The 13518-nt window shown below is 45.7% G+C and overlaps 1 protein-coding gene across 1 annotated transcript in view; it reads right to left on the bottom strand.

Annotated features, from left to right (window-relative positions):
* Positions 1–310: 310 nt before the first annotated feature.
* The window catches only part of MCM4 (minichromosome maintenance complex component 4), a 52452-nt gene continuing 39244 nt past the window's right edge, over positions 311–13518 (bottom strand). The window contains exons 9-17 of the mRNA XM_085605660.1: positions 12435–12655; positions 11897–12017; positions 10935–11194; positions 10094–10459; positions 9258–9385; positions 4932–5139; positions 3357–3585; positions 1755–1888; positions 311–1317 (exon numbers count right to left, since the gene is read on the bottom strand). Coding sequence (XP_085461786.1) covers positions 1225–1317; positions 1755–1888; positions 3357–3585; positions 4932–5139; positions 9258–9385; positions 10094–10459; positions 10935–11194; positions 11897–12017; positions 12435–12655 — 1760 coding nt within the window. The 3' untranslated portion in view covers positions 311–1224. The remainder of the gene's footprint in view (positions 1318–1754; positions 1889–3356; positions 3586–4931; positions 5140–9257; positions 9386–10093; positions 10460–10934; positions 11195–11896; positions 12018–12434; positions 12656–13518) is intronic.

Genomic DNA, 13518 nt, shown 5'->3' on the forward strand with positions numbered 1-13518 from the left:
AGGCAAAACAAGATTTCGAAAAAAGTCAGATAAACTACCATAAATGGAATTTCTTGCTCCCACATAAACTAGAAGTGGAAGGGTGTTTCAGTTTCCTCTGTAGTTTCATTAAAAAAAAAAATTGGTTTTACGTTGTAAACCGTGAGAGTTAAGCTCTTACACAAAATACTTTGAATTGTACATTTTTGTTTAAAACGTTTGTTTTTGAAAGTGTTTGAATAATCTGTTGCGTACTCCACCTAAAAATGTAAATTATATGGTTATGGCACACCAGCTCAGAAATTTAAAAAAAAACATCTAACAGATGGGGTCGGTGCACAGAATACTAATTTTAATTAACGATTTATTTTCCTGTACAACATCTGTCAGCCGAGAGGTTTTGTCATACTCACTGCAGCTCTGCTGTTCAAGCGATTTACAATACAAGATGCAACCATGTAAGAACTGTTCGCAGTGGTGTGGGGGGGGGGGGGCAGACAGAAAAGAGCTCGGATGTAGGATTATGATCCGTTTATTTGGGACTGCCTGTATATCTCCTTACTGGTTAGTAGCTGAAACACCGATTTGGAGAATTCAACTGAGTTGGTGTTCTTCCAGGGTTGGAGAAGTGTGTTGCGGTACTGAATTTGCAGTGCAGCCATAGCACCGGATTCCCAACCTAATTACATAAATGCTAATGAAAAACTGTTCTGTAAAAAGCGTCAGAGTAGCAGAAACGCAGCAAACGTAAACCGAGATTTTCAGCGAGCTATATGCCAGCCACCCCATCTGATACACCAGATGGGTCACTCCAGAAGGTTTTTCCAGCACCCACGCGAGTCCCTCGCTTGCTCCGTTCAGTGCCTGCAGTGTCCAGTTGGTTTAGACCCCTCTGGTGTAAGTCAGAACTTTCGAGTCCGCCCGGAACACAGAGCGCACCGCACGTCTTCGCTGTGAGGCGGTGTCCACGGCCTCTGAAGTAACTCCTTCTGAAGTCACACGAACGTCACTTTTTGCAAAATTAATACGTTTTATTGCTGTTGCGCATTAATTCAGGAGACCTATATACGCAAAAACAGCATTTATCTCCGTCATTCACGAGCACGAAGACGTTGCTATTTACAAAACTGGCAGTGATGCAAGCCGATTGGTCACCATCACAACTTTGGAGACAAGGTTTTAGATAAACAGATCAGTATCTATAATACAGAGACCCCACTGAGGGAGGGAACCTGGAAATGTCTCTTAGAGCAATCGAACAGTCTTTCCAGTCACAGTCAAGTAGTCCTCGTCCGCCAGGGCATGCAGGGCTTCCTCGAACATATCTTTTGTGACGGCCTGAAAGAAAAGGAACAGTGTTATTTAAAAAGGATACAAGAACACGTCCACTCTATAATTGTTTTTGCACCTCATAAAGCAGAAGTACATGAGCAACCGCACAAAAATACCATTATAAAAGGCAAACCCAGGCTTCTGCGCGGACAATCGGTGTCTGCCAAGGGAATAATATGCTGCACGAAGGGACGAGTGCTGCTATACGCACTGCTTTAAATGGGCTGGTACTTTCCGGTACGGCGTACCTGCACTTCTTAAGTCCCTGCACTTCTCAGCACTGCTGCAATCCAATTAATGGGAGAGTACTTGCACTTCTCTGGAGCAAACCGGTACTCTAAAGAGCAAGTACCTTCACATGTGCTCCACTGGTTCAATGCATGTTGCAGACTGCATAGTGTATTTCTTCTATACGACACTATATGCCACTATACACCACTTACCACGTCAGACTGGGCTCGGAGATCCTCAAAGAGCATCTGATATTTCAGAGCCGGCGTTTTGCCCTTTGACTGGATGAGCTTCTTCAGGGCTTGGGCTAGTTCCTCTTTGCGTTTGCGGGCGGTTGCACTCATTCCTAGGAGAAAAACAAAGTTACAATCACCAAGTTGCAATTATTTAAGGTGCCATCTACAGGACGACCAGGTAAGTTATTTAAACTTGTCTTTGCAAGTTGACCATTACACCGGTCCAACAAGTGCAACTCATTTTCCTTCTAAAAGCTCTAAATCTCCGATCACGAATTCATTCGTGCCATTTTTAATTTCATTGCATCCCCGTTCATAACAGTAGAGCAAAGTCAACCCAACGTGCCCCCACAAACCCTTCAGAAATCTGCTATGGATTTAATACAGAACGAAACTTGCAACTAGAAATTAGGACAGCATTTAATGTCCTTATATGGGTCTGGCATCTATACACGCCTAGCCGTGTTGGCCTCATCATAGATTATCCATTTGAGTAAGAGGATCCATCAAAGCACAAATAGTTTCCGAAAAGCTTCATTAGCTGTTTCGGTGTATCATTCTGTTCCCGGTCAGGATTGTAATGTGTTCCAGTGCAGGGAGGACCTGGCCCGGCAGTTCGGGCAGGATCTGACCCGGCAGTTCGGGCTGGAGTGTTCAGATTGGAGCAAGGTCAAGACTGATTTCCATATGGCTGGGTCCAAACTGAGGTGGCATGGTGTGCACGGTAACGATGGCCTAGGGTACGGCCCTAGTGATTAACAGTGGCTGAGATCAATTCAAGTATTCCATCATTTTGTATACTTTAGTGCATTAATAAATAAGCACTGGCAAAACCAGTAGGGAGAATGCCCTTTCCTTCCTCGGCCCACCCTCTGGAATAAACTGTCCCTCAGAAGCATGAAGTCTATGCCCTTGTTCCGGAAAAAAGTTGAACGAGGCTTTTTCCAGCCCATAATTTCCCCTTTTCTTTCGGTCCTACTGTTACCTGTCAGCATCTAGTGCCAGGACACTCCTTGGAGTAGCAGTTGCACTTTATAAATACCCCCACAAAGACAGAGCAATACACATAGGTTCAGAGGTTGCCAACAGGAGGGTACAGAGGGCTGTAGTTATAAAGTAGTTCCCATTGGGCACAGGGCCAAGACTGATTTGCATTGGCTGGGTTCAAACTGGAATGGCATGGGGAGTAAAAAAATCTATGGATTTAGTCCCAGATCTCTGTACTGGGGTGAATGTATGACATTGTTCTGTCCATCAATTGGTATTTTTGCAGTTATAAATTAGTCCTTCATGCAGTCCAAAGCAGGCCCTTGAGGAGAGCTGAATGAATGCTCCACCGGTCACAGCCAAGACATAGCGGACAGTCTCAGGCCAATGGCTTAAAGGGTGCCCTCAAAGTGGATTTTATGAATATGGTTAGCAAAACGGCTGTGCAGTTAGAAAACAGACCTAAAAAACTGAACGAAAACCCATTTATATCCTAAATGACAAGTGATACATCTTGGTGCACAAACTTTGGTCTGAAAGCAGCAGTGCAGCTCTAGATTATTAGGCCATTTAACAGCCCTTCAGACTGACCTGTGGTGAGGATGGAGATGTCCACGATGCCAGTCCTGGGGTCAGTCGCAGATTGCTTCAGAGCCTCTCGATGCAGGCGCTTTGCCTCCTCCACATCTATGGTTTCCACTTTGTTTGAAAAGCGCACTTTTGAGTGAGCTTCTGCCAGGCGGATCAGTGATTCCAGCTGACGGGGGTAGGCAGAGACCATGCCTCGTCCACTGCCAACCTTTCGCATGTCGACATACGCCTAAAGAACACAAGTACAGCAATGAATGTTTCACTCACACCAGATGTCATTCTACCTGTAAAAATGCTAGGTCGTTACTGTGTATCCAAAAACTCTTTAGCTAAAAACTATCAGAATTCTAAAGATTACAAAATGTCTCACAGCGCCCAGCGAGGGGCACCTCCCAGTAGACTTAAGCAGTTAATATATAATGCAAGCAGTTGTTAATATATAATGCAACTAAGTCGTCACATGAAGTCATATCTGGTTCTGGGCCTTCCTCATCCCCGTATCTCATTCTACAACCACATTTTATACGTCTTACATGGCAAGGAAGGCATGGAGCTTCGGGCTCTCAAGAAGGTCAATCACCCTTGTGCTGATACTCAACAGCATTTGCGGTAAAGGCTGAGGATTCAGGGTTCAAAAAATGACTGACTTCACCCATAGTATGCTTTTTCCAGGGACGCATCTAAATCAGGAACAGGGTCGCATACTACCTAAAGTGCAAAGCAGGCACATCTTAAGGATTCTGGGGGCCCTGGGACACGTTATTCTGGGACACCTGTGCGGGACAATTTTGAATGTGTGATCCAATTTCAGCTCTTTCATACCCTCTTTGTCCAGGTCACTCTCAGTGCACAGGACGCTCCTCCAAACTCTAATTGTGTTTACATCCAATATTCAGGGATAGGGATGTGTGTTTTCAATATTGTAACACAGCAGCAGCACCCTAATATGACTAGAAGTAATCTGACACCCTCCCATTTCTCATATGCAAGGTCCTGTTTTGATCTATGTATGGATGCTGCATGAAACATCTCTGCAAAATGTCTGTAATAGACTCTTACACATCACCCACGTTAAAAGTAAATTAAAGGAAAACAGCATTTAAAACTATCTGTTCAAGACTTATTCAAGGTCATTAGGGCAAGACTCCTGGCAGAACAGAGTTGGCTCTACCTGGGGGCCCCTGAATGGCGTGAGGCCCTGGGCCAGAGCCCTCTTCGCCCATGCCTTAAAAAGGTCTCTGGCGCAGAGCACTGCACCCAACCAAACTCTAGCAACACCCTGTGCACATTCACAAGTTTGAGGGAGTAAAATCAATCCCAAAACTGATAAACTGATTCAGTCCAAAAGTTCCATGAAGCAAAAAAAAAAAAGTCAATACTCCCTCAAAATTAAAGTATGTACAATGATTGTACACAGACTGCAACAAGCACATTACAATGAACAAGATTTTGAAAAAGCAAAATTGAACGAGCACATTTATATCTTTTATTTGAAGTTTGTGTGCAAACAGCACCAGATTATATACACTTGTAGGTTGGCTTCTCAGAAAATAAAAAATGGTTTTGGAAGTTTACCTCAATCAGGGCTTGGCCAGCCTCTTCAGTTAGCTTGGGTGTGACGTATGTCCGTGCATATGCGATATAGTCCTTTAGCAGCGCCATGTCCATGTGCTCTTCCTCCATCTGCTCCTCGGTCTGGTAGTAAAGAGCAACCAAGTGGTGCGCGAGACGCCGGTCATAGGCTTCATCTTGTGGGTCCAGCATCAAGAAGATCAAATCAAACCTGTGGCAAACAATATCCCAATGACTTCTTACTAAACATTACTTTCAAATAATTTTACAGCAAGTCTCCCAAACTGCACAATTCTGTTTGGGCCAGAACAGTAACCTGCAAGGAAAAGAACTACAGGCAAAGGGTAAACCAGACGAACTGTTCACAATTAAGTGTTCAGGCATGTTCTTTATGCAGCATAACTTAAATAAATGTCTTCCAACTCTGGTAGTGCGAACATCATGTACCGCGTCCATGTTTCACACCCACGTGTATGGCAAAAGCAGCAACATAATGACGAGGAAGGATATTAACTTGCATTGGCACAGGAACCACATCACACCTCTTAGATGCTCTGGCTTCCCAGCACAGGTGACTGTTAGCAGTGTGGTAGAAACTTTAAGGTCTTAAACCAGGTGTTTCTTCCTAGCAGCTCTGTTCCAGCACAAGTGTGGCTCCTCATTTCCAGTAGATCACAAGAGAATAATATATCCCAATTAATCCAATGTTGAGACTCTTTAGAACCCAACTTAAAGAGATTTACCTGGAGGTACATTAGTGTGGGAGACAACAGAAGAGATTATAGAATAAGGCTGTGTAGGAAAGTGCCCCTTTTTGACATGGTTACCCCCACTTTTTGCTCACCAGTACGGATATTAATTGGCAGTGCACTGGACCCCTGCTAAATAGACCCCAGAGCCAGTGCTACTCACCTAAAACCAAGACAAATGCGTATCTGTAAACCAATTGGCAAGGACTTTAGCGCCTCCAAGTCCCTGGTAAAGTCAAGGGTGCTGAAGAGGGTCCTTTAGGACTGCTGTGTGTATTATGTCACAAAAAGGGACCCACACCTAAACTGCAGACTGCCCTTTCAGGATGCGTAAACTGGTTCAAACCATTTAGGAAACACAAAATGGCACGCTAAATATGCCATGCCCATGTACACTGCATGTACTATATGGAAGGCACCCCTACAGCAGGCCTTACCGCCCTAGGGCAGGGTGCAGTATAATACATGCAAGGGCACATCTGCATAAGCAGATGTGTTCCTGTAATGCCCAAGTTCCATTACATGTGATCAGGAAGCAATGTTAAGGTATGTACGAGGCACTGGTCATCAAGAGTTAACCAGCTCCACAATCGCTTCACTGAGAATACGGATATTTGGTATCAAACATCTTGTCCTGATAAATCCGTACTGGTGCCAGTATCAATGTATGAAGACATGCATCCTGAGGGCACCTTGAAGGTGCCCCTGAACCACACTTGTCACTTAGCGTGTTGCCTGACTGGTATCGGTCAGCCTGCCACCACAGGCAAGTTTGACCCACTGCAGGTGAGTCTGCGCTCTCAAAGGCCATGAACATTGCTTGCCCTGCAGAAGGTGATCACATCTCTAGCAGGATGACTAGTGAATTTAGCATATGAAGATTAGAGGCTTCAAAGCCTCTATTATCTTTGATATGCGACCCTGCCCCCCGCCAGTCCTGTGGAATGTCACCCCCTACCCGGGGCGCCCATTTGGCAAAAGAGGCAACGGGGAAATTAGATAGTAGGCACGTTGCACTTTCAGGTTGGGCACACCCCTAAGGTAGGCCACCTGAAGTGCACAGCACAGGAAGGATTTCACCATCTTGGATTTTGTGAAACTAGAAACTCTGGATCAGGAACGTATCCACTCTTCACAGAAAGGGTTAATATATGGGGTGTAGTCACCCAAGAAGTAGGTGGCCCACTGGCTACTACTCTACACTCTCCGTAACACCCCTAAGTTCAGAATTAACGGGCCCCCTCAACACCAAATCAACAGATTAGTCTACCCGGGGCCAGAAGGAGGATAAAGAAAACCCAACATCGTAAGAACAGAGGACCTGCACAGATATTGGCACCAACCCCTGCCTGGCTGCTTGCACCTCGACCATCACGAAGACAGACTTGTCCAAATGCTCCCCAAACCCTTGGAGGACTGTTCAGAGCTTTAACAACCACTTAGCATCTCCTTTTGGGTGCAAGAGAGACCCCCCCCCCTTTGCAGGCACCAAAAGCACTTGTCCAGTACATTGTTTTGTTGGCCATCAGGCCATCGCCGTATGGATGAGGAGCAGCCGACTGAAGCTGAACTCGGACAAGACAGCGGTGCTCATCCTCGGATCCACCCCCCTCAGCCTGGGACGACTCCTGATGGCCAACCACGCTAGGAACAGCACCGACACCCACCGACCACGCACGCAACCTGGGAATCATCTTCGACTCCTCCCTCCCCATGTCAAAGCAGGTCAACGCCGTCCCCTCCTCCTGCTACAACATCCTCCGCATGATCTACAAGTGGATCCCCACCGAAACAAGAAGAACTGTGACCCAGGCCCTCGTCAGCAGCAGGCTGGACTACGGCAACGCACTCTACAAAAGGTATCCCGGGCAAACGCCTGCGACGACTGCAATGTATCCAAAACGCCTCCGCTCGACTGATCCTCAACGTCCCTCGCCGCAGCCACATCACCCCCCACCTGAGAGACCTACACTGGCTCCCCGAACAGAGGATCATCTTCAAGCTACTCAGCCACGCACACAAAGCCCTCCACAACACCGGACCAGCCTACCTCAACGGCCGACTCAGCTTCTACACCCCCACCCGCCAGCTCCGGTCCGCCAGCCTCGCCCCTGTCCCCTGCATCCAACGAACGACTGCCAGCGGCAGCTCCTTCTCCTTCCTCGCCGCCAAGACCTGGAACACTCTCCCCATCCAACTATGGCAGACCCAAGACCTGCTCACCTTCAGAAGACTCCTCAAGACCTGGCTCTTCGACCAGTAGCAGCACCCCCTACCTTCAGCGCCTTCAGACCCTCACGGTTAAGTAGTGTGCTTTATAAATACAATGATTGATTGATCAGGTCCACTGAGGTAGCATTATGCCAGGAGGAGGTTTTTGTAGTCCTAGGAGCCATGGGTGCAGCGCATTTGTCATTGAACAGACCATTTTGCAGTACTTGCATAGCAATAAAAGGATCTGCATCTGTTGCAGTTCTTGCTGTAAACAGCCCCGTCCCTCCACAGAGTTTTGAGACGCTAGACACTCCATGGGCACACCTGCACCAATACCTTTGCAGCCAAGGCTTATTGAGTGTCCAGCCCAGACACCACTGCCACAAAAAAAAAAAACCTACCGATGATACTTCAGGACCGACGAGGCGGACACTTAGTGGCCCTGCTGTCTTGTTTTCTCATCCTCTCCAGGTCAATACAACAACCGTGAGAGCCTCCAAATCAAGTGGCCAACCTGCCAAACATCTCCACACTAGAGTCTCACAGCCTGGGTTCACAGAAACAGACAGTCTTCTTGCTCAAGAAATCTTCACAAGCAGAGTCCCCCTTTGGGTTCTCCAGACTTGTCCCCAAGTCCCCACTTGCAGCTTGTTTGGTACATGTACTTTGGACTAAACCATGTAGCGCTCGAGGATAACATTGTGACCAGCACTTCTGCACCCGGACACACCAGGGCAGGTAAATCCGAACTGCTGGTGGTTCTTAGGACCTTGGCCCTCAGGTACCTTAAGGGCACCTTCGACAATCACTTGGAAGTATCTATATGAAGCTCATGTATTACTCCCATAGGATAACAACGTTCAAGACTCAAAACATTTTATTTGAGCATTTTTAATGTTTCTTGTAGAAACTATAACTCCGAAAGTACTTACCTTATTCTGGAGATCTTGGTGTCTAAATTATTTTTAACATCCGCATTCTTATTTTTAATTGGTCTTTGATTTCTTTTGGAGTGCATGTCTCATTTATTGACCCTGTGTGTGTGCAACAAATGCTTAACACTCCCTTCTGATAAGCCTAAGCTGCTCTGCCACAAATAATGCACTTTGGATTGTTAAAGTAAGCCCTGTAAACCAATAAGGGTCATTTAAACTTTTTGCATGGTGTGCCCTTACATTGGTACCATCCAATAAAAAGCCAGCTTCATACAGTGTGTTCCATGTGTACGCTCAACCAAAGGAGTGAATCAACAGAAGAAAAAGTTTTCCTTCTAGGCACTCGCCCTACTAAAAAGAAATGCCCAGTAGAAACCGCCATGGAATAGGTTCTATAAAAACAAAACCCCTTTCTTTTGTGATGGGAGTACCTAGAAAGCAGCGTGTGTGGAAGTTCTATGTTCTCAATGGTGGTTTTCTTTGGATTCCACTGAGACTCCACAGGGTTCGCTGCAGCCAGCACGGAGGTACGCGCATTCAACTGACAAATAATTCCAGCCTGAAAAACAAAACACAAGTACATAACCATAGACACTTTGAGACAATAGAGAAGTAAAAATCACAATGCCACAAGAAATATGTAAGAATATATAAAATAATGAATCAGACGACCTAAAATGATCTTCAGGGATTTTTTTTTCCCCCTAGAAAGGCAGCCAACTAAATGAACGCCTGGGTGTAGTGCAGGAATAACATGTCAAAGCTTTGAGTCTGGTAAGTGGAAAAGGGTGGTGATCAAAGTGTATGAGCCTCAACTGACCTTAAAGTTTAAGACACAAACGCAGCCATTGAGCAAGTAAACAAGTTTAGCAGAAGACACACAGCTCAGCCTAGACTAACTAGTGCACAATGGCAAGAGTCTGGTGGGAGCCTGCCTCAGGCTGCTGTATATTAAGACTGAGGTTTTAAACATACAACCAAACTAGGCTTGGATTTCTATAAATTTAAGTTAGCACCTGACCCGTTTCAACAGCCACCATAGCTTTTGGGAGGCCAATTTTTCCTCCAGTGTAACAAAGTAGTTTACTTTAAACATTGATTAAACAAGGCTCTGCTCCAGGTCACATCATAATTAACACTTAGCTTAGCAGCGTAAGATGTGGGATAGCCACAATAACGTAGGTATTGAAATGTCCAAACAGTTTCAGGATTTGCCAACATCATAACCACTCATTAAAGTGGCCCTAACGCCAATGGAAAGTCTTACCTTAGCTATGGAAAGAGTCTGCTGTTCCATCACTTCGTGCAGCACAGACCTTGTGCTCTCACTCATCTTGTCAAACTCATCAATGCAACAGATGCCGTTGTCACTGAGAACCAGTGCCCCCGTCTGCAGGACCAGCTGACGTGTTTCAGGATCCTTCATGACATAGGCTGTAAGACCCACAGCACTCGAGCCCTTTCCAGATGTGTACTGACCCCTTGGCACCAGGTTGTAGACGTACTGCAGAAGCTGAGACTTACTGGTGCCTGGGTCCCCACACAACAATATATTAACTTCGGCTCGGAAATTACCCCGTCCAGTGTGGCTGAAGTCCTTTCGTGTGCCACCGAACAGCTGCAGAAGAATGCCCTGGAGGAGAGGTTTAAGAGAATCAAATGGGGGAAAATGCAGACGGGGAACAAAAAGGACCACAGAAATTCAGTAAACCATTGGGCATTTATCAAGGTACTGGAGCTCCCCGAAACTACCAAATAAACAAAATTGACACTGTCAATTCTCCACCACACTCCCCACTAACATGTCGCCTTAAAAGTGGTCAGAACTCCATGCACACCCTGAATTACTTAGCATACCAAAAAACAAATGTCCTACCCTGCATGTGCAGGTGTCAAATTACTTCACCTTAATCCCAACTTGGATAATGCCAACACTGTTACTCAAAACGTTTACGTTGAACTCAAAGCATTATACTGTTTGCAGCAAGAACTGCAACATAAGCAGATCCTATGTTTTTCTATGCAAGTGGTGCAAAATGCTATGTTCAATGCCAAATGTACATGTCCCATGGCTCGCTTGCTTTCACAGGCCTGCTCCCTAAACGCACCTTCTTGATATCTTCATGCTCATAAATGCTTGGAGCAAGAGCCGAGGCCAGCCTCTCGTAGATATCTGGCTTCCTGGCAAGTTCCTTCAGCACCTCCACGCGCTCCTCTGTGAACATCTTGTGCTCAGAATCCTCATCTACGCCGTGCAATCGTTTCGCATCGGTCTTGCGGTAATGGATGACATCAATATGGGTCTTGTAGACTGACTTGACATTGCTCACTCTTGGGTTTACTCGCATAGGAACAGCGCGGTAGATCCCTACAGGGAACAATGTATGGTGTGTACTTTGCCATTTATGGGGATCCAACTGCATGATGCATGCACCCGCCAACAGCAACTTACATACGGCTTTCAAAACAAGTGTTTTAGATGTAGATCAAAACACAATCATGCCTTAGATGGAGTAGCAAAGATTTAAAATCAAACTAAAAATTAATGTAAACATGCACACTGAAGGCCGACAAGTGATTTCCGCATCATCCAGTAGGCCCACTTATGTCTTCTCAAAGCATCTGCTTAGTCTTGCTTTTACACCGTGGTCCACCCTCAGCATTTAAAACAAGTCATTTTAAATACAAGGACTCCTTTTTTATCACTATCCGCTAGAAGACCATGGATTATTATAAAAGGCACCCCATCTTCACAGCATGTACCAAGTTAAAAAGAAGTTCCAATGGCTGGCATCCAATTTTAGAACAAACGCTATTTTTCATTGACAACTGCGGGACTAAACTTCATTCTGAACAAATGAAATGGTACAAAAAAGAACCTCAACAGCCTCCAACTACAAAATCATCATTTAAGGGAACAGCATGTTTTAGCATTCGATAAGGACCCGAAGTTCATTTGACTACTGCGAGAGCCTTTGAATAGCTATCCAAACAAGGCCTACAAGAAGATTCTGGATGTTAAAATCGAAATCCTAAAATACTTTGCCACTGTAAGAGCAACACAATTTACCTGTAACATTAACCCGGTCGCCGGGCTGCACTTTGTCCACAAGGTCATTGTGAGCGTAGAGTACAACCGTATGAGGGGTCTGGCCAGCTGGCATGTCTTCGGGGGATTCTTGAAGTTTAATCTGACAACATAAACAAGTGCTTTATTACAGGTGTTCACCAGCGGATAAGACTTAATCTGCAAATTTATCTACAAGAAAAAAAGATTCTACAGTTCTTTGTCCTTTAAAAGTTGCCAAATGCCAATGTAGTCATGGGCTTCCCACTCTGCCTACAGCTCAAAATCCATGCATTTCAGACTGGGATTGGCAAATCAGCCAGGTAATATGTCCCAGCCTAGACATTCAGCCAACACCATCTTCTGCAAAGATGTGGTGACTAATGCACCTCATAGAACGCTTCCTGGTCAACCCCATTTGCAGGCATTCAAGCCAGATTATCTGCAGTCAAAGGTCTTCCAGTGTGGTCCCCCCCCCCCCCCCCGAAGTAACCAACTCTTCTTGCCCTCCTAAGTGCAGAGGATCAAGCGTGCCACTCACCATCTGCTTGTCCGAGAACATGGAGCGGTTGTGGATCAGGGCCATGCTGTGTGTGGTGTTACAGTGCTTACACACAGAGGGCTCAGCAATGCGGCCACGGTCGATTTCCACTCTGGTACTGTAGGCGCACACTTGGCACTTGAAGAAGGCCTCCTGCATCTCGGGAATAATCTGGGATGTGCGGATGATCATGCCGCTGATTGTGATGAGCTGGTCAATGTCTATAGAGGGGGCGGTAAAAAAAAAGGTATGAGCCAGGGAGCATGGCACCGGTCATCTGCCAACCAAAACCGACATGGCACCAAAGCAGGCTGGAACGATTCTGTAGCATTACTTGAGGGGGTCATTCAAACAGAACAAATGGTACTACAAAATATAAGTTTCATTTTTACAGAAGCAAGACATCTGAAACATGAAATCGAGGAGCCAATATAGCTAGACAGCATATGTACAAACTCCAAGTAGGAAGTAACAAAACTTCTCGTATAATCCAGAAAAAAGAAAAAAAAAAAAAGTAGTAGCAAGCGCTGATCTACTGTCAAAAAAACATTTATGAGGACCGAGTTTCTGATGTGTTACATACTGGAAATAAGCCCAGACTGTACGAGGAGGAGAAAAATGAAACAGACAACTTAAACTGCTACCACAACTAACATTTTATGCTGAAAATATAAAAGCCCTGCAGTACAAAATTTGCCCAGCCGGGGTTTGTACTTGCTCGGAGGCGTATAGTAATATGCTGGGTGAGCCAGACATCCGACACACTTGGTGGGTGTTTGATATTCTAGAACAGACAGTAGCTGAGGAGTGCAGCTCAGAAAAGTCTGTACGGAGTGAGACCTTGGAATCTGGCACAGCAGAATTACACAATTATACAGTTGTGAGACTGGGGGAGCGGGTGACTGATGATAGATCGTCACAGGAGGGCTCTACTGACCTACCTATGCTGGCTGCTGCCAGGTCGCTCCCTGTAAGGCTCACAGAGCCCACTGACACCATTGCCGATCCGCCATTAATGATCGGGTAGGACTAATTGATAGTCAGTGACCGAGGAGATGCGACCCTGTGTAAGAATTGTACACCA

Source organism: Triturus cristatus, chromosome 5_1 (genome assembly GCF_964204655.1).
Source record: "Triturus cristatus chromosome 5_1, aTriCri1.1, whole genome shotgun sequence".
Taxonomy (NCBI): domain Eukaryota; kingdom Metazoa; phylum Chordata; class Amphibia; order Caudata; family Salamandridae; genus Triturus; species Triturus cristatus.